General features: G+C 43.9%; 2 protein-coding genes across 4 annotated transcripts in view; one reads left to right on the top strand and one right to left on the bottom strand.

Moving 5' to 3' along the window:
• RMND5A (required for meiotic nuclear division 5 homolog A) overlaps positions 1-6,389 on the top strand; it is a 29,125-nt gene extending 22,736 nt beyond the window's left edge. For all 3 annotated transcript variants that reach the window (XM_035135572.2, XM_035135574.2, XM_035135573.2), the window contains exon 9: positions 834-6,389. In XM_035135572.2, the coding sequence (XP_034991463.1) occupies positions 834-897 (64 nt within the window). In that variant the 3' untranslated portion in view covers positions 898-6,389. The remainder of the gene's footprint in view (positions 1-833) is intronic.
• Positions 6,377-20,946, bottom strand: CD8A (CD8 subunit alpha). Its single transcript, XM_060282310.1, has 6 exons — positions 20,692-20,946; positions 17,736-18,098; positions 14,162-14,245; positions 10,704-10,814; positions 8,668-8,704; positions 6,377-7,328 (listed from the first exon to the last, which is right to left on the bottom strand). The coding sequence occupies exons 1-6, from the start codon at positions 20,735-20,737 to the stop codon at positions 7,277-7,279; spliced, it is 693 nt and encodes a 230-aa protein (XP_060138293.1). The 5' UTR covers positions 20,738-20,946; the 3' UTR covers positions 6,377-7,276.
• Between the last annotated feature and the right edge of the window lie 584 nt (positions 20,947-21,530).

Raw genomic sequence — 21,530 nt, forward strand, 5'->3', positions numbered from 1 at the left:
GGGAGCTCACCCCATCGTGGGGATTCGAACTGCTGACCTTCTGATCGGCAAGCCCTAGGCTCTGTGGTTTTTGTAGACCATGATGGAGACCTTAGATATTGGATAGCTTGGGGAAGATGTCGACCCACATCTGTGCGGCAGCTGTGAGCAAAGCAAATTCCATGCTAGGGGCAAATACCATAACAGGGATATTCAAACCTGACATGCAACCGCGCTTGGAATGCTATGTACATTTCTGGATGCCTCAACCTCAAAAAGGATATTCTAGAGCAGGCATCCCCAAACTTCGGCCCTCCAGATGTTTTGGACTACAATTCCCATATTCCCCGAACACTGGTCCTGTTAGCTAGGGATCATGGGAGTTGTAGGCCAAAACATCTGGAGGGCCGCAGTTTGGGGATGCCTGTTCTAGAGCTAGGAGGTTCATAAAAGGGCAACCAAAGTTATCAAAGGGGTGGAGCAACACCCCAACGAGGAAAGGTTACAACATTTGGAGGTTTTTAAAGTTCAGAATAAAGCGGGACATTATAGAACTGTGTAAGACTATGCATGGAAATTGACTCCCACAAGAAGTAGCGATGACCACCTGCTTGGATGACTTAAAGAGAGTAGACAAATTCATGATGATCATGTTCTGTATCCATTGTCAGCCTCCGAACACCAGGTGAAGTTACTGAATGTTGCATTTAGGTTCTTTTTGTGAATTTCCTGCGGGCAACCGGTTGTCCATTGTGACGGCAGGATATTGAAGTTGGTGGGCCTTTAGCCTGATCCATCAGGACCCTTCTCTGCTCTTACGTTCTGCAACAAACTAACGTTTTCTTTGTTTTCAGATTAAAATGTCCCTATTGTCCCATGGAACAGAGTCCTGGAGATGCCAAACAGATATTCTTCTGAGGACACAATTCGCTGTCTAGTTTTATCTGTGTGTTTTGGAAGACTGAAAGCAGACAAATGCTCCATTTTATGCTGTACAGGCCGAGGAGGACTCCCGTGTTTTGTATAAGCCTCATGCTCCAGAAATTTTTGCCACATTTAGTGCAGACATACAGATTGGGGAAAAAAGCTGCAGAAGTAACATCTGTTATAGGGCTTCTACTCTTAACCTTGGTCTCCATATCTGATCAAGATACGACACCAGCAGTTGTCATTCAGTGCAGGGTTTTGTACTCAATTGTATGGTGACTTCTCTTTTTAAAAGCAGACACAAACCACAAGCATCGTATAGGCCTAATATTTGCCCTGCTTTTATCACCCTGTCAGATGAATGTGTGGGGAAAGTTTTTATTTCCTTAAGAGTGTAAATAATTAAAAGAGAACTTTGGAAAAAGGTTTGATAAATTGAATAGTGGTTATAGACATACCTGTATTTCTGTTCTTACTGGTTTATCCCAACCCAAAGCTGTGATATTTTTTTTTGTTGAGCATTTTTTCCCCCCTTCCAGCTTTTAAATAGAACTCCAAATGAATGTGCTTATATATATATATATATAAACTACATGAATATATAACAGAGTTCAAAACCATTTCTGATTTAGAAATCACTTCTGATTTCCTGACTGAGAGCTCTTTGTGTAGCTGCGAGTATTCAATAAACGTAACTCTGGACTGGAAAGAAACGTTTGTCAATGGATACTTGCTCTCCAGCTTTTTTTAGTCTTATAACCTAAGCTTTGTACTTAACGTCAGTGTCATGTTGCTGTACAGTTTGCTAGACATGATAAGCTACATTATTTATAAAGTTATCGAAACCAAATAAACTGTTGACAATGTTCCTAGTTGAGATGGGGAAAAGAACATCTTCCAGTAATCGTAAATAACTCTGTGTGTCCTGCTGATCACAGGATTAGGCCTCCACCCTATTAGTAACTAATATGTCTTCTGCATTAAAGAGCATTGTGCTTGTGACTGTGCCCTGACGGCTAATATTACTTTTTCTTCTTAAATTTGTTATGACAAAGGCGAGACACTTTACCTAGTTTGACTTTTGTCCCTAGAGAATCCTGAGAATTGTAGTCTGGGAGGGGAGGCACCAGGAGAGTAACGTTTGGGGTTTTGTTGCCTGCTTACATTGCTCTGGATTCTCCTGGGAAAAGCGACACTAGATTAACTAATACACATTTCTACTACAGATTAGAGCCGAAGTGAATACGCACTTCTAAGCTTGATGCGCACTGTGACAAATTTCTCGTGTGCATTTGTTACATTGTCCTGTGATAGGACAAAGGAGCTACCTGACAATAGATGAAATAATAGATTTATTTGCTGTGCGACCTAAAAGCAGGGCTGGCCCACCCATTAGTCAAGGTGGACCCTTTGCCTCGGGTCCTAGATTGGGAGAGGCAGCGGAACAGTGCTCTGCAGCCCATCCATCACTGCTTCCACCCACCTGCAGAGCTGTCTGGCAGGCTGACCACGGCTGCCACTACTACCATTGGCAAGCCAGCTGCCATCTCTGGCCCTGTGGCGGATGCCTAGGGCTCCAGGAGAGCTCTGCCACTTTGCTAATATGGTAAAGTAACAGTGGGGCTATTTGGATTGGCTCTGCTTTGATGCGAGGAAGGGGGTAAACCCCAGAGAACACCTGCTTAAAGTTGTCAGAATTATTATGGTAAAATTTCAGGCAGAATCGCTGCTGCAAAAGCAGTAGCGTTTACAGGTGATCGCCAGGGCTCACTCCACGCCAGGGCCTTCTGTTCCTCGGAGGAAGACACGGGCAAGGTGACCCCAAAGGGAATTATGAGTCCCCATATGAAATTCTAAGTAGGAGATGGAGGCAGAGGAGCCCGGCATATGAAGAGGTGGCGGAGCTACATCATCTGCTTTGCTCGGGCGGCACAATGCTTTGTGCCGGGTCCGTTTCAAAGCACCAAACTTTGGTTGGCTACTAAGATATTAGAAATGCACTAGCACAATGCACTACACAGAAGAATGTTGAAAAAGATCTTTGTGTGCTTTTGGCTTTGGAACCTAGCGAATGGTCACTACCATTGCAGATTACATTAAGGCAAGCCGATTTTACTCACGCAGGAAAACCAGAGGAAGGAAAATATGCCTCTGCGTTACCTTTTAATAAGCGACTTCTATCCATATTGCACTTCTAGGGGAAACTGATGAAAATAACGACAGCGATAATATTTTCTGTGCGGGTTTATAGTCTCAGTGAAATTGCTTTTAACATGGAAGGGAATTGCATATTTGTGAACCTCAGCATACCAAATGCCTATGTGTACTCAAAGTGATGTAAGAAAACTTTGAAAACGGTAGCGTTACGGTCTACCCAAGTTGAATTTTTTAATGCAAGAATATCCGTGGACCTACGCACATGTGTACGGCCCATCGATTTCAGTGGGATTTGGGTGTACCTAAGTTGTTAGGCTTACAGCCAACAATTTCTGCTTCATCCTCCCCTCCCCAAAGTCCATGTTGGTTGCCTGCCTAAGACTATAACGGCTGGTGTCTTCATACCAAAATTTCATGACTGACGTGATTTTAGTGGATCCCAGGTGATAGTGTGGTTTGCTCTCCCTCAAATCAGCAAGGAGCATGGTTGATGCTATGTGATTGCGTCCATGCATTTGTACGTTTCTAATAATTCATGGAGACTCATGAATGAGATGTTTTGGGTTTCCTGCATAGCGCATGCAAATAACCCCTTGTCTACTTGCTCTGTTGTATCCAGCAAGGAGTAGGACTTGAGCCTTTTTCTCCTTTCAAGGTTAGCAAATGGCTTCACTTTCGGCATTTTCGAAAATGAGACTATACAATTGCATCTTGTTAACTGCAGGAGAAGCAGAAGTGGCTTTTCATAACCACAACCCCGGCTGGTTTGTGAGAACTGTAATTTCAGGGCACCATAGTGCGTGTTTAAACTGCAGTTCTCACACCTTTAATTTTGCCAGCCCAGCCCACCCCTCCCCAAATATCCCCAATAATAGTAGCCATTACACATAAAGGTTTTGTTTTGCAAACATTTCCTCCTTACTTTGAGGGAGAGCAAAGCCTGAGGGCATTCATTAGAACTGACAGCTAAGAGCAACATGGAGCTGGCAGGATCGAGAAAGCAATCGTGGAAATGATGCAAATGGGCGTGTTAAATGTGTACAGCATGTTCCAGTGAATTGCTGTGTGCTTTTCTAGACACTGTATCACAGATAAAATTCTTTTCTGTGTTCAGCATGGATAACTGAGACTCTATTATGGCAGCTCCCTGCTTATCATGAGAAAGATGTAATGCATGGGGGTGATAAATGGGTAGAGCCTTCTAGGCTTAACTATATTTACAGATGATGTATATTGTTACACTGTTATTGGTAATGAGTAAAAAAAAAAGTTTGTTAAACCAAGTTTCTTTGATTTCATTGTTTGCACCGTATTTTGTATGAAACAAATGCATTTCCAATCTAGCAGTGTATTCCCCCAACTGCTTTAAGGCCTTTTATGTGACCATGGTGGAGTCTACACACGTATTAAAAATGTTATGAAAATGCTTTTTTAAAAAAAACATCAAATTTTCCAAAAGGCTCACCATCGTCATCTAGTATCACATTGTATATTGCACTTAAAACACACTTAAAACGTTTTTATTTGCAGCGGTATAGCTGAGTCTCATGTGTGGTCGGGGGAACCGCCCCTAAAATGATGTCCCATCGCCTCATTTATGTGTTAGGATTGCCTGCCACATAAAAGGGCCTTAGTTTTAGCCATAACCCAAAAATGAAACTAGCATTACTGGTGGGGGGGGGCACAAAGGAAGCTTTGAGGCAATCTGATTTTGTGGTGTGGTGTAGTGGTTAAGAGTGGTGGACTCGTAATCTGGGGAACCGGGTTCGCGTCTCCGCTCCTCCACATGCAGCTGCTGGGTGACCTTGGGCTAGTCACACTTCTTTGAAGTCTCTCAGCCCCACCCACCTCACAGGGTGTTTGTTGTGGGGGAGGAAGGGAAAGGAGAATGTTAGCTGCTTTGAGACTCCTTCGGGTAGTGATAAAGCGGGATATCAAATCCAAACTCTTCTTCTTCTGCTGAAATCATGACAGTTCCTGACTGGAAAGCTTAAAGCCTGCCGCTGCTACACGGGAGACAGATTAAAGAAAAGGTATATATATATGTGTGTGTGTGTGTGTGGGGAGAGAGAGAGAGAGAGAGAGAGAGAGAGAGAAGACTAGCGCACACTGGCCAGCATCCGTTTTGACGAAATATTTGTTTTGGGCTTCTCAGAAGTATGTAAAGACAAGAAACGGGGGTCGGTGCTGGTCTGCAATGGTGCTCACCTGAGTTGCCGGAACTGCGCTCTGGCTGTGGGGGGGGGGAACCCCCACTGGATAGACCTAAGGAGAGCCTGCAGTTTCAGACCAATGACCCACCAAGTCCAGCCCCCTGCTCCCACAGCGACCAACTCTATGTCCAAGAGAAGCCCACAGGCTGAATAAACGCCACTTATTCATTCTTCCCTCTGCCCAAAGTTTTGCTTTTCAGTTCATGGTTGTGGTTCTGAAGAAGCAGTTACATTAAGTAGAGGCCGCTTTGATTCTATGACGAAAAGAAATTCTCGGGCTTTATTTTTAAATGTTGTAGAACAAAGGGATGCGGAAAACGTCGCACCCCTCGACCATAGCGATGCTCCCGCACGGTTTGCGTATAGATGGCAAGGCACAAAAGAGGAGGACAGGAAATGGTTTCGCTTGTACTGTACTGCGTAGACTCCAGCTGTCCCTATTTGCCAGATGCAGTTCCTGTTTTCTGGTGCCCAGTGGTGCTAACACACGTAAACTTAATAGGCCATATAGCAGGGGTGGCCAACTCCCAAGAGACTGCGATCTACTTGCAGAGTTAAAAACTGGCAGTGATCTACTCCTTTTGGGGGGAGTTCAGGTGAAAGTTGTTGAGCTTTTTTGGGGAAGGAAAGCCCTGTTTTTTGGGTTCAGGGTGAAGTTGAGCTTTTTAGGGAGGAAGAAGGCCCGTTTTTTGGGGGGGGGGTTCAGGGAAAAAATGTTGACATTTTTTGGCAACCCAAAGTTGTTGAGCTTCTTTGGGGGGAGCCATTGATCTGCCAGTGATCTACCACAGACATCCAGTGATCTACCAGTAGATCACGATCTACCGTGTTTCTCATATTATAAGACACGTCTTATATTTATTTTTTCCTCAAAAAAACACACTATGGCTTATTTTCAAGGGATGTCTTATTTTTTTTCCTCCTCCTCCTGCCGCGGCCGGCATTGCTGCTGCCCCTATCACTATGTCTTATTTTCGGGGTATGGCTTATATTCCTTGAATGCTTAAAAATCCTGCTATGGCTTATTTTATGGGCATGTCTTAAAATATGAGAAACGGTACCTGTTGGACATGCCTGCCATATAGTAACAAACGCAAAGTTATTTACTAGAACTACTTCTCAAAAATTACATACCACTTGAGAAGTATCTAATTTTTGAGAAGTAGTTCTAGTAAATAACTTTGTGTTTGGCCTATTATTTGGGGTTTTTTGTTTTGTTTTGTTTTGAATGTATTTATATTCGGTGTTAGCCACCCTGGGCCCGGTCTTGGCTGAGGAGGGTGGGGTATAAGTATTATTATTATTATTATTATTATTATTATTATTATTATTATTACATTTACGTGTGTTTTCAATTGGATTTGCGTAATATAGGCATTCTGGTGGTTTACAGCGGTGCTAACACACGCTGTCCGGACTTAGTCTTTGGGAGAGATGTTTGGGGAGAGGGGAGATTTCAACAGTTTCTTAGTATCAACAGTTTCAACAGTTTCTTAGTTCTTAGGCACGCGTCAGAGTTCTTTGGGTTTCAACCCTCCCCCCCAAGTCGCTAGGCATCAAAGATCTGAGAAGGGGACAGCTGCAACAAGTCTAGTATGAAAATGTATATAAATGCACCTGCGCAGATCCTAAGCAGCAGTCCGTTGCTCCATTTTTCTTCCCTTAAACGCTGCCTATTCAGACCGCAGATTTGGCTGAACATCTTTGCAGCTTTTCTATCCTGAGGACAGCCAAGGTTTGTGAGATGAAGATCAATTTAAGATCTCCACCTTAAACTTGCAGTTTCCTAGTGCAAGATAGGTCAAGGCAAAGTAAATTAACCCAGCATACATACAGCAGGTGGATAAGAGTTTCCTGCAAAGCTATAAGGCAAAGGCATTCCTCCTTGGCATGGGAGCACAGAGCCATTATGAGCATGCAAGAGTCTTTTTTGGCAAGGTTGGAAGGTATGATGAAGTGAGAGTGCAATAAGAAAATCCGGCTGAAATGTCCTCCTGCTGTTAGTTGATCAAGCGTGACATAGTGGCTGTCCCATTGGTTCCGTTCAGAGGCCTAGAAAGAAGAGGGAGCAAAGACTTAAGTAAGGATACGGCAGAGTCTTTACATGATTCAGCAAACGAGTTTGGTGAAAGGGCATCATTCCTTTCCATATATTGGCCTATCAAGCCTCGTACTGTATCCGGGAGGCACGAGTCTTTATCTTGCCAATGCCAAAAGTTAGCATCCAGTAACTGAAAATTTAGGAGCTGCAATTCCTGTCAAGGTATGCAATGATTTATTTACTTATTTGTAGTATATGCAATTTTTGTGCACAATACTTTGCTGAAGAGCTGCATCGCAGAATTCAGGCAAGTGTTAATTTCAAAGTGGAGCGGTGCTTCACTTTGCAAACATGAATTTGGTAAATCGTTTTCGCCTTCCAGCAGGAACGCCTTGTGCTCTGGCCCCCGAGCGCACCCCCTCCCCTCAGCGTGGGCGGGATTGCGTCCTGCTGGGGGAATGAATGTCCCGGCCACCCCACCACCAGAGCCACCAATCCGGTGGCTCTTGGGGGGCATCGCCGGGACGATTTAAACTCTGGCAGGAGGCTAGCTCGGCCCCTTTTGCCTCGCGTCGCGATTCTCCCACCCTCCCTCCCTCCCTTCCTTTAGGCTGACCCATTGGCCTTGCTTTGGACTCTATTCGGTCACCTATTTTGAATGGGGGCCAGGTAGGAATTTTCCCATTTGGCAGATTGGCTCGGCCACTTGGTTTTCACCTACCTCTCAGCAATCATCACAACTTTGTAATGTGGTGGTTAGGCATTGGCATAGCAGTGTGTGGGGGAGGGGAGGTGTGGCCATCACTTGCCCCTCCATGCTTTAGTGCATTCTGCTAAAGGAATCCAGGGGTCTGGATCCTGTCCGAAGCCCGCAGAGAGGCTAGGGCCATACTATGACCCGGGGAACCCCGAGGTGCTCGAATTGGTTCCATAGCTGCCAAGTTTTCCCTTTTCTCGCGAGGAAGCCTATTCAGCATAAGGGAAAATCCCTTTAAAAAAGGGATAACTTGGCAGCTATGGTTGGTTCACGGCGGCCGGGCTACCTCTTCAGGAGTTTACCCTTGCTAGACTTCCAGCAAAGCGGGCAGGAAGTCAGTTATAGTCTCGCTTGCCAGTGCCTAAGCCAATACCGCTCAATAAAGTTGTGCCCTAAATTCGCCCACCAACATTAACTTTAATCTCTGTGTCCTTGTGTCTTTATTTCTCGGGAGTGGGCTTGGGGGGGTTCTCAAAGCGCAAGTTCCCCTTTAAGTGTGAAGTGAACTGAATTTATCACCTATCCATCGCAAGTGTGCCTAGGATTGCATTGTGAATTTAATGTGACGGGATGTCTGATTGGAGAGGACTCACCTTTTACATCTGCAATGCCGTCGCCTCCTCCTAGGATCTTCAATTCATTTGGGAGGGGGAGAGAAACGTGCAAGTTATTTTATTAGTATATTTTAAATGATGCAGTGCTTGGTGACCTCCTCATTTTGTATTTTCGAGCCGTATGTATATATAAAATCACTTTTTTCAGCTGTGGATGAGAGAGGCAGAAGGAAGAGGGCTTTCTGCTGCTGAATTTCCTCATGCAAGAGATTCTAGGTGCCTCGGCTCATATCATTATGACAGGAATTTCTATCAGTCTGGGGAGGCAGTGGCTTTCAACCAGTGTGCCATGACACCCTGGGGTGACTTGAATAATGGTCAGGGGTGCCGCGGGCAATACTGGCCTCTATCTTTCTTCCCTTCCCCCCCTCTCTGATTCCCTCTTGCATCTCTGCCTCCCAAAGGCTTGCACAGCTATTTGCTGCAGCAGCCCTACAAGCTCCGCAGGCTAAGGGTGCCTCTGGGGCTGGTCAGGGGGTGCTGGTTGCCAGGAGCTGAGGTGGCCTCAGAGTATGCAAGCAAGCGGGCAAGGTAGCTCAGCCAGCCAGTCCTTGCAGTTGGGAATGGACAATCACGGAAATGTATAATCAGCGCAAAAACAAAACTATGCCGTGCTAAATCCCTGAAACGAGATGTTGGTGAGGTGAATCAAACTAAAACTCAACCAATGATTACTCAAAGAAACATAATAGGTTTAAATGTTCCAAAAGATACTTTGATATAGAGAAGACATAAATATCTCAAAATAACCTCTAAATAAAGTAAACCTTGACGAGGTGCCGGCTAAGTGACTCGTTTCACTGGAAAATATCTGCTTCCTCAGAAGGGGGGGTTGAGGTTTCCATATAATCAAAACTAAACAGGAGCTGTAAGCTCTGAAAAGAATTGAAAATGACATAGCAGTCGGAGACAAACTTCCCCCAAGATAAGACTATAGTTGTTTAAACTAAAGGTTAGCTAACCTATGGGACAATTCAACTAATAAATATCATCGCTCTTAGAAAAGATTAAGTAAAGGGCTGTAAAAGCTCTCCTAGTTTTGATGGTGTGTCTCCAGGCCCCTGTGGGGCAGTGTGGGGAGGCGCCTCTCTTTGGGGCAGGGCGGGCAGCTCAGAGACCAGGGGCAGCAGAAGCAGCTGCCCAGAGGACTCCCAAGGAGAGGGGAGAGGAGAGGAGGCTGAGGGAACCCTCCACAGGATGTTCAAAAAAGGGCGAGAGGCTGCCAGTTTTGCAGGCAGGGGTGAGCTAACTGGGCTCCTGAGCCCCACAGGGATGCCGCAGAAAGAATGTAGTTGGTCAAGGGAGGCGTTGAACTCAAAAAGGTTGAAAATCTCTGGTCTAAGAGATTCGCTGCAGGCTTGAAAACTTTGCCCAACTTTGCCCACTTTATATACTGTATGCAGTTAATTAGATAGATAGATAGATAGATAGATAGATAGATAGATAGATAGATAGATAGATAGATAGATAGATAGATGGTGTCCACTTCATGTGTTCCATCCATCCTTTTTAAAGGCAAATTTTGGTGTCGTGAAAAACGGGTCTCGAAGTAGGCTTTTGTATCAATGCATCACAAAATTTGTTCTATCTCTGCTACTGCTTGACTCCTGTACCCAACTCTTGATCAGTGTTTTAAAAATGCTTATAATAAGTCTGTAACCCATTTGTGGACACATCTGCTAATTCACCAGAATTCTGAAAAAGGTGTGTGTGTGTGTGTGTGTGTGTGTGTGTGTGTGTAGAAATAGAGAGAGATTTGTTTTCTAGGCTGCCTCCCTTTGCAGAGCCCTACAAATCCAGTAATGTATGAGAGAGCTATAGTTATTAAGAGAGAAAGCAGGCATGTTCTGTTAAAAAAAAGGTACCCCGGTTATTATGAAACAAAATGCCCAGGAGATTATAAAGGGCTGCCATGGTAAACAAGGCCTTTTAAATTAGTTAGTTCCCAGCTAGTTTTAAGTGACCCTACTACCCCAGTGCTGCCATCCAACAGAGTTTAAAGGAAATTATCTTACCACAGCACACCGACAGGGTGATCACCAACATGACCAGCAGAAGGAAGCAACCACCTGCTAAGGGGGCCCAAATGTACAGCTCACAGGGGAACATCACATCATCATCTGGATCTGCCCAGCAGAAACAAGAGCACACCAGAAATGAATCCTAAAGCAACAGCTAGTAACAAACCTGTGATTTATAGCTGTCCAGTTTTTGACCGGGGCTTCTCATTCCCTGGTGCTATTCTGTGATCCATTTGCCAGCACGGTGCTCAACCTTCACTTACCCCTTCTGCATGGAGGAGGACCACTGTCCTTCTCGAATGCCACAGTAAGGGACATTCTAGCACTCCAGCTTTAAGTATATTTTTACATCTGCAGGTATACTTCCAATCAATCTCCAGCTCCTTGAAATATTCCATCAACACTGTCTCCGAAAAAAATTACACGTCACTTGGGAAGACAGGCGGACTAATGCCAGTGTACTGGAAGAAGCAAAGATCACCAGTGTCAAAGCAATGATTCTTCAACGTCGTTGGACTAGTCATGTTGTTCGGATGCCTGATTATCGTCTTCCAAAGCAACTACTCTATTCCAAACTTAAAAATGGAAAGCGTAATGCTGGTGGTCAACAAAAGAGGTTTAAAGACTCTCTCAAGGCAAATCTTAAAAAATGTAGTATAAACACTGACAACTGGGAAACGTTGGCCTGCGAGCGCTCCATTTCGAGAACAGCCTTTGCCAAAGGTGTCATGGGCTTTGAAGACGCTCGAACTCAGGATGAAAGGGAGAAAGGTGCTAAGAGGAAGGCACACTTGGCAAACCCTCACCATGATCAACTCCTGCCTGGAAACCTATGTCCTTACTGTGGAAGGACGTGTGGATCCAGAATTGGCCTCCACAGTCACTTACGGGCTCACTGTCAAAACTGTGCTTATGGAAGACAATCTTAGTCAGCTACGAGTGATCGCCAAAGAAGATACAGTACTTCTAATCAATATTTGCAATTGAGTTCACAAGAAAGCGAGCATTTAAGGGGACATTTTTACTGGACTTGGAGGTGTGTAGACATGGAAAGATATAATGACCTGAGTTTGGCACGCATGACTGTTTATCAATGCTGTGCACACTTTTTCCTACAAAGAATTTATACTTGCACAAGAAAATCACTTCAATAACATGCCTTGCTGGGTCAAGCCAAGGTCCATCAACTCTCCCATTTCCAACCCCTGAGTGGCTAGCCTCAAGTCTCTGATAGTGGCCAGTCTCATGCCTCATGCTCACTCACTTGGACAACTGGAACCAGTAGCAGTGAGGAGCAGAGCAGCAGGGTTGCAATAGTTGGCCATCATCCACCCATCCATGATTTATTTACATGCTGCTTTCCCACCAAATAAAGAACCGTACTCAAAGCAGTGTGCAACAAAGAAAACAGGAAGGCATCTAAAAATCCAACAGTGCAAATGCAATTTCATAACAATGTAATACAGCAACACGGCAGAAAATAAAGTAACGTACCAAAAAACTAAAAACAAACAAAACAAAGCCAACCCACGGCTGAACTGTGAGCCTTGAATGCTGTGCCCATTGAGCTGACCCCTCATGATGGTCCTTAATTTGTTGCCAAATTAGAGACATCACTGTGCTGAGATCATTTCTAGCCAATACTTCAATATTTCCTTTCACTTCATTGGCGGGATGCGGGGAGGGCTGACTTGCCCCAACGCATTTACTGTACTGAAATTCTCATATTAAAAGCAGCGAGGCAGAAGATTCAAAGCACAGCTGAACAATTTGTGTGTTTATTGCAGGGGCTGGCTATTTACTTTGCGTTGGATTCGGACTCAATTAGGTCCCACTGAAATATATGAAACCTGAGTTGTTGTTTTGTTGGGCATTGCTGTAAAGCTGGGTCATTTCTTCTCAGAAAACAGTTATCTATGTTAATTATCTACACGAGGCGAGTTCTTGGAAGTTGCCCACCACCTGCAAGGTCAAAGAAATGATGTCATTTGACCTACACAGTTTCCATGGGAATGGGAAGAAGTGAAGCTGAATTTAAGAGGAGAGTGTAGACCAGGCACCCCCAAACTTCGGCCCTCCAGATGTTTTGGACTACAATTCCCATCATCCCTGACCACTGGTCCTCTTAGCTAGGGATCATGGGAGTTGTAGGCCAAAACATCTGGAGGGTCGCAGTTTGGGGGTGCCTGGTGTAGACTGTGACTCTATCACTCTCTCAGTCACACTTTCCATCTGGACTAAGACTGTTTCATGACTGAGAGTGAAAGATTCTCGATCAAGTTGATGAATTATGCCGAAATGGCTAAAATGACTGGAAGAATCAGAAATCAGGAAGACCAAAATTTTAATAAGGAATGGGGAAAATCTTAAAAAAACCATTGTAAACAGTTAAAATCGTTAGTAGAATTGGAGTATCACTTGTAGTTTAAGGGTGAATTTTGGACACAATGGAGATGTAAACGATTTGGATTATTATAAAAGATGCAGAAAATGATTAACTATAGGACCCACAAAGGGGAGGAGGGAAGTCCAGGAGATTCCTTGGAATCTTGTTTTTATGTTGTATGTTCTATATGTGACTGTAAAAATTTAATGTGAAAAACCAATTTTATCAGTACCTAAAATCTAAGTGGTCTAACCCACAGCGGGTGGCACTGTGGGTTAAACCCACTGAGCCTAGGGCTTGCCGATCAGAAGGTCGGCGGTTCAAATCCCCGCGACAGGGTGAGCTCCCATTGCTTGGTCCCTTTCCCTGCCAACCTAGCAGTTCGAAAGCACATCAAAGTGCAAGTAGATAAATACCGGAATCTAAAATTCACCATTAAAGTACAAGTGTTGTTCCAATCCTACTAATGATTTTAGCTGTTTATAATGTTTTTTTAAAAGATAAACCATAATTTCCTCCCATTCCTTATTAAAATTTTGGTCTTCCTATTTTCCAATTCTTCTGATCATTTTTGCCATTTCGGCATAATCCATCAACTTAATCTGCCACTCTTCTATGGTAGGGACTTTGTCTTCATTCTCTGGGCCATTAACATCTGAGCATACATAAATATTCTTTTCTGATCCGTTGGAATTTCGGCATCTCCACCCACCTTTCTTCCACAGGGGACCTCAAAGATCACTAGATGGTCCCCCCGCATCCGGGGAATCTAAGCAGACCTGCTTAGTTAGCTTCAGCAATCTTCCTGCTTCCTTCGCTTTTGGGACCATGCCCCAAACTATATGTGGCACTGGTTATAAAAGTGGCTTTATATCTTTTTACATACCAGAGTAGCCAAAGTGGTGGTGCTGGACTTCCCTCCCATCAGCCCCTGCCAGTATGGCCAGTTCTGATTGATGACGGAAGTTGATGGTCCAGCCACATCTCAGGGCCTCACTCTCACACACTTCTTATTGTTTTTGGGCCAGTTATGACCCAAATGAGTAGCAAGGAGAAGGAAACATACCTGAGGCTGTAGAATGTGGGAATTTCATGGTTGTTGTAAGTCTTTCACTGGGAGTTGAAACCTTGGGTGCGATGGTGGTAGCCTCTGTAAAGAAAACAAAGATGAAGACTTTTCCTACATGTTTACACTGGCTCAGGGCTTGGTTGGGAAGTGGGCTCCACAATCCCTGCCTAATAATAATAATAATAATAATAATAATAATTTATTATTTATACCCCGCCCATCTGGCCAGGTTCCCCCAGCCACTCTGGGCGGCTTCCAACAAAACAGAAATTCTAAAATACAGAAATCCATCAAACATTAAAATACAGTAATAATAATGGGGTTGCCACCATTGTTCTGGCAAAATACTGGGTGGTTGGGGGGGGGCAATTATTATTATTTTTAATAATCTGGTGCCAAAGTGACTTCAAAGAAATCCATTACGGTCTAACAGGATTGAAATCTGTCACGCGCAAACACACACACACATACACACACACAAGAATTTGTAAACCTGTGTGTGCATGGCTTCGCAAAGCTTAAATACATGACTTTTCATATTCCATTTCAAACACGTATTTGGATGGGGGGACGGGACACCTGAAATACAGGATGAAACTGCGTCAATAAAGGACGTAGCATTTTACATTCAAATATGGGACAACCCTAAATTATAGAGGACAGGTGGCAATCTGCCTAAGGACTATAGATGGACGAATCTGTCAATTTCAGTTTCTCATTTTTCCACTCTTAAGTTCTTTCCTCCTCGTTTCCAAATCTGCTGGTGTATGTGTATTTTTAAAAGATGCTCATGAAAATTCACCAGCATTTTAGTACAAACTTCTCCCAATATACACATTTGTGCAAATCAGTTCCCCCTAATCTAACACATGTACAGTGGTACCTCAGTTTAAGAACAGCCCTGTTTATGAATGATTCGGTTTACGAACTCTGCAAAACAGGAAGTAGTGTCCCGGTTTGTGAACTTTACCTCAGTCTAAGAATCAAAGCCGAACAGTGGAAGGGCACCAGCAGCGGGAGGCCTCATTAGGGAAAGCGTGCCTCAGTTTAAGAACGGTTTTGGTTTAAGAACAGACTTCCTGAATGGATTAAGTTTGTAAACCGAGGTACTACTGTATGTTATTTTCACCAATACAGTGGTACCTCGGGTTACAAACACCTTGGGTTACAGACACTTCAGGTTACAAACGCCGCTAACCCAGACGTAGTACCTTGGGTTGAGAACTTTGCCCCAGGATGAGAAATCGTACGGCAGAGGCACAGCAGCAGCTGGAGGCCCCATTAGCGAAAGCGCGCCTCAGGTTAAGAGCGGTTTTAGGTTAAGAACGGACCTCCAGAACGAATTAAGTTTGTAACCTGAGGTACCACTGTATATGCATTTTTTATGCACATTTCACCCTAGCACAGGCATCCCCAAATTTCGGCCCTCCAGATGTTTTGGACTACAATTCCCATCTTCCCCGACCATTGGTCCTGTTAGCTAGGGATCATGGGAGTTGTAGGCCAAAACATCTGGAGGGCCGCAGTTTGGGGATGCTTGCCCTAGCACATGCATTGTCATTGTCCAGACAATTGCATTGCAAAATTCAGAGAAGTGTGAATGTCAAACGATGGCTGTCCATGGAGGCACAAGTTACCGTAATTCTATGCCCATGGCCGCTGTCTACCTGCTCCATCTGGCTCACCAGTTGAAGCCCTACCTGCCCGCAGACTGTCTTGCCAGAGTGTTACATCCTCTGGTTATCTCTTGCTTGGACTACTGCAATGAGCTCTATGTGGGGCTGCCTTTGAAGGTGACTCAGAAACTACAACTAATCCAGAATGCAGCTGCTAGAATGGTAACTGGGAGCAGCCTCCGGGATCACATAACATCGGCCCTAAAAGATCTACATTGGCTCCCAGTAAGTTTCTGAGCACAAATCAAAGTGTTGGTGCTGACCTTTGAAGCCCTAAACGGCCTCAGCCCAGTATACCTGAAAGAGCATCTCCATCCCCATCGTTCAGCCCGGACACTGAGGTCCAGCTCCAGGGGCCTTCTGGCGGTTCCCTCACTGTGAGAAGTGAAGTGACAGGGAATCAGGCAGAAGGCCTTCTCAGTAGATGCTCCTGCCCTGTGGAATGCCCTCCCATTAGATGTCAAACCAATAAATAACTACATAACTTTCAGAAGAAGAAGAAGAAGAAGAAGAAGAAGAAGAAGAAGAAGAAGAAGAAGAAGAAGAAGAAGAAGAAGAAGAAGAGGAGGAGGAGGGGGAGGAGGAGGAGGAGGAGGAGGAGGAGGAGGAGGAGGAGGAGGAGTTTGGATTTGATATCCCACTACCCTAAGGAGTCTCAAAGCGGCTAACATTCTCCTTTCCCTTCCTCCCCCACAACACTCTGTGAGGTGAGTGGGGCTGAGAGACTTCAGAAAAGTGTGACTAGCCCAAGGTCACCCAGCAGCTGCATGTGGAGGAGCAGGGAAGTGAACCGGGTTCATCAGATTACGAGTCTACTGCTCTTAACCACTACACCACACTGGCTCTCAGACATTCGAAGGCATAATAATAATAATAATAATAATAATAATAATAATAATAAATTTTATTATTTATACCCCGCCCATCTGGCTGGGTTTCCCCAGCCACTCTGGGCGGCTTCCAACAGAAATATTAAAATACACTAATTTCTTAAAGATTAAAAGCTTTAAAAGTAAAAGCTTTTTTTAAAAGCTTTTTTTATGTTTGACATTTTGCTGTGCTTTTATTGTGCTGGAAGCCGCTCAGAGTGGTTGGGGTGAGCGGAATATAAGTGGTAAATTATTTATTTATTTATTTATTTATTTATTTATTATTAGGCCAGACTAGAACTTCTCTTGAATCAGACACCTTACCAAGTTCAGAAATAAGACAGAAATGGCTCGATTCTGTAGTATCAGGTGGAAAGGAAAGCAACCCTGGGAGCAGGGCTGAAAGAAATGGGAAAACTCTTCAAGATTATCCAGATGAAGAGCAATAAATAGCCAAGGGCAAGAAGCTTAGAGAGGCAAGGCTTTCTAAAACAGGAGACACCAAGGGTGCTTCCAGACAACCTGGATTCTGATTTGTATGTAGGGAGATTAGATGACATTGGCTATTTAATGGGCCTTCAGTCTGATTTGTTTGCAGGAAGGCTAGATCAGGCACCCCCAAACTTTGGCCCTCCAGATGTTTGGACTACAATTCCCATCTTCCCTGACCACTGGTCCTGTTAGCTAGGGATCATGGGAGTTGTAGGCCAAAACATCTGGAGGGCCGCAGTTTGGGGATGCCCGGGCTAGATGATCAAAGCAAGTACTTTCCTGACACTTTCCTTATCACATAAAGCACGATCTTTTGGGGAAGTGGGTTTGTTGCACAAGACCTCCCAGCCGACTGTAACGGCACACCTTGAAATTACCAGGATGTGATTGAATCCCACTACCCCCTCCCCAAAACAGCAACATTCTGGAAAACGCCTCTCAAAAGGGGGCAGGGAAAACAGCTGGTGTGGTGGGGAATGTGAGCCAAACACACACCACTGACCGTGGGCGTTAAACCCTTGGAATGAAACTTACTTGGCAGGTAGACTTTGAGGCCTGAACTGAGGTGGACCGCTTGGTTGCGGAAGAAAAGGCAATAATAGATGCCCTCATACTCCTCCCCGAAGCTGGCAATTTTTAGCAGGTAAGTGTTACTGGTATAACTTGCTGATCCTGTGTAGCCTCTGACAGTTTCTGGTGTGCTTTTAGACCTTGGAGAAGTACGTAGGATGAAATGAGTGCTGAGGTCCAAGTTTTGACGGACCCAGTACACCCCTAAATCCATTAATTCTCTGCTGTGGGGCTCACATCTCAGTTCCACTGGAGTTCTGGAGGCTTGGGGAACATTACCGGTCAACTTGATTTGCCCAATACTGTTGGCTTGGGACCAGCAGCAGCCTGGAGAGCAAAAAAACCCTGCATTGTTATTTACTGTTTACGGAATGACAGCAAAGACTGTGAAGCATATACTTATGAATACTTAGAGCCATTAAGGTGTCTGCTGGCCGACACTGAGCCCTCTAAGCTAGCCAGAGCTTCAGATAGGCCACCAATGCAATGATTTTAATTTATTTTCTTCTTATGTATTGCTTATTATTTGGTACTCTTTTTTATTTGTTGCAATTATCTTAAACTCACTACATTCCTGCACAGATGTCAGGGCACTTATATCCGCTGGTTTCAATAGGCTTTAGCATGAGAACACCCATGCGGGATGTGGCCGTTGTTTTACACCAGGCATCCCCAAACTTCGGCCCTCCAGATGTTTTGGACTACAATTCCCATCTTCCCTGACCACGAGTCCCATTAGCTAGGGATCATGGGAGTTGTAGGCCAAAACATCTGGAGGGCCGCAGTTTGGGGATGCCTGTTTTACACCCTCACAACAAGAATTGAGCATTATTTCTCAGAGGACTATTTATTCATCATTCAGGAAACGCACAGCCCACCCTTCCATTTTATGAGAAATGCTCAGGGCGCCTTGCGCAATTTTTTAAAATATCATAAAAGAAATGAAGTTTCAGTTTAAAAAACGTCAATCAGTTTCATTAAAGCGGAGCTTCAGTTCTTCCCCAATCTGGCTTTTCTGGAAACCCTGTTGGGAGCCAGATATATTATATTCCTCCATGAAGCTTCATGCCAGTGTTGAAATATATAAATCCACAGATGTCTCTTGGCACCTATGTTCATCTAAATATTATCCACCTCTCCCAGATTTATTGTACGTACTTGGTGCTGGTGATTTCATCTGAGCTCCCAGAGTTGAATCTAATGCTAGTCCTACTGAAAGTAGACCCACTGAAATGAATGAACAAAACACACCTACGTTTCCTTAATTTTAATGGGTGTGCTTTAAGTAGAACTTATTTGGCTACAACTCTCAGAGTGGAGATGGACGGTGGTTTTTTCCATAGTTGAAGGTAGCTTGAAGGAGTAGTCGCTGCTCATTTATATATACCCTCATGCACCTTCACTCTTACTACAGGTTTTGCAGGGATTTGTGTTTCAAAAACATCCTAAATCTGTAGAATGGAGGGGAATAATGGGTAATCTTTTTGTCGTGGTGTAAAGCCCTGTGTACACTGATTATGCTATAGACAAATGAGGCAATGAATGAATGGTCGGTCTGCTATTTCACTGGAAGCGATACCTCTCCTCTCAAATCACTTTCTGCTCTTGAAAAACAATAACACTGTCTTCTTAATATATTGTGCATATGGCAAAGGGGCTGATGGGTGTCATTAAGCCAGGGATTTGCTTCTGTTGGTTTTCTTTTATTAACTGTATTTGCTCCTTAATGCATCCAGTCTATTTGGTTCTCTTTTTTTGGTTAATCAGTTCCCTTTTTGCAAATTCCTGTGCTTGGCCTTCTATTTTATTTCGGGTTGCACACTAGATTCTCATTGGTAAAATAAAATATTGCCATTTTGGGAAATGTTTGGGCAAGCCATGTCGTCCTTTCCGAACAATGTAGTTGTGTGGATCCTTTTGCTTAAAAATAATGGGATGCCCTTTCCTTGATAAATTTAACAGAATTCCTTACATTTCCAAGTAGCTTTGATTGTGTTAATTCATGTACTGTACTGTATATAAAATGGTAACTCCTTGTCACCCGTGGTCATGATTGATTTGAATGGTTGAGCACCATACAAAGGATAACCTTCAGGCCTAAAATACATATATTTGATCTCACAAACATGTGCTAAATCCTCTACATATTCTGACAAATGGCAGCGGGATTACAGGAGCTGGAAGACAGCCTTTCTAATTAAGCTCACATTATAAATGGAATGCGAAGGATGTGCACCTAATACATTTTTGAGAGATGAAGCCAACTTTATAAACCATTGGAATACAACATTTCAAAATGTGTTATGTGTTATGCATTATTCTCATTTATATGGCCCTGTTGGCAAGCTATGGCAATCCTTTTTTTGATTATTACCTTTTCTTATTATTCATACATTACGATGCGTAATCGATTTATTTTCTGCTTTGTCTCTCACGTTTAGTTAAGAAATTAAGAATGTATCATTTGATATCTGATTTTGTTTGTTTTATACTGCAGTTTTTTGCAATGTTCTAAATAAGAAAAATGTTTACTATACTGAGTCTCTATGTTTTCACATAGGTGTTTTGATACTTCTATCAAATAAAATTTGTGGGTTTTTAAATTAAGTTTCCCCCCCCTAATTTCAAAAATTAAAAGAACTATGCAACAAACTCCACGTGACTATAGATTTGTTTTTCTTAACAGCAGGTTCCTCCTTCACCATCCCCTAACATACTGTATACATATAGCAGCCTGCTTTGGAAAGTTACAGTAATTTGGGGCAATTTTTGTGATACAGCGTGGAAACCGTGTAGTCACAGAAAACAAATCCAAAAGTTCTTGCTGGACAAACTGCAGCCCCGAATCACATCCAAAGTATATCCCTCCCACCAATTGTGGCTTAAGTAAAAAGACCCACAGCAGTGGTACCATACTCACATAGTATCAGGCTGACGGGCCACAGGAGAGGAAAAATTCTGGCCATTTTCTCTTTTTGAAAGTTGTCTTCAATGAAGGCAGAAGTGATCAGAGGCGGGTCCGATGGCTGCAAGACCTGCTGAGTGGAAAGGATGTGATGTCAGCCTCCCCCTGAAGAGAAGATTCTCAACTTCTTCTTTCAAGCTAACAAAAAAGACCTACGAAGAATGCCCAGTATGGATGATTTTCCCCCCCATCATCTGTCTTCCACAGTGTAATGAGCAAGCTTTATATATATGCCAGAATCATGTCACTTATAATCTAGGTTGGATGGGCAGGATGTGGTGGCAGAGTAACACTCTTTTGGCAGATAAAAAGGAACACACAGTACAAGCTGGCAGAGTAGAGCAGATCCTAAGAACAGGATGGGAACAGAGAGCTAACCAAAGGAAGAACTGTAAGGTGATCAGGACGTCACCTTCTAAGTTTCCAGGAGTGGCGCAGTGGAGCAGGGGGACAGAAGAGCTCAGCCTTTTCCTTCCAGTTTCCCGCACCTCTCTGACACCTTCGTGAGAAACACATGTGCTGTTGCCTACAGGGAATACTCTAGGCCTGGCTGGTGGCCGGTCCAACAACGGTAGGGGAAGTTTGCAGTTCAAAACATCCTTTGACCATGCATGTTAAAGATGAGGACTGGTACAGCAGACCTCTTGGTGTGAGGCTGCAGCCTTGCAAAGGGAGCAATCTGAGATGGTGTGCGGCTGGGACTGAGACCAACTTCAGACGCTATGTACACATTAGTGGCTGGAATTCAGCAAGGTCGTGTGTGTGTCGTCCCTCCCCTCCACCTGTCCTGTCCT

This window comes from Zootoca vivipara, chromosome 13 (genome assembly GCF_963506605.1).
Source record: "Zootoca vivipara chromosome 13, rZooViv1.1, whole genome shotgun sequence".
Lineage (NCBI taxonomy): Eukaryota > Metazoa > Chordata > Lepidosauria > Squamata > Lacertidae > Zootoca > Zootoca vivipara.

What these genes read in the sequence shown, in the direction of transcription:
- CD8A (XM_060282310.1), bottom strand. Translation starts at nt 20,737, where the DNA reads ATGGCCAGAATTTTTCCTCTCCTGTGGCCCGTCAGCCTGATACTAT. An exon ending in CACCCTGTCGGTGTGCTGTG is followed by an intron (nt 8,705 to 10,703) that starts GTAAGATAATTT and finishes AATGAATTGAAG; the next exon opens with ATCCTAGGAGGAGGCGACGG. An exon ending in CGGCATTGCAGATGTAAAAG is followed by an intron (nt 7,329 to 8,667) that starts GTGAGTCCTCTC and finishes TCTTCTTTCTAG; the next exon opens with GCCTCTGAACGGAACCAATG.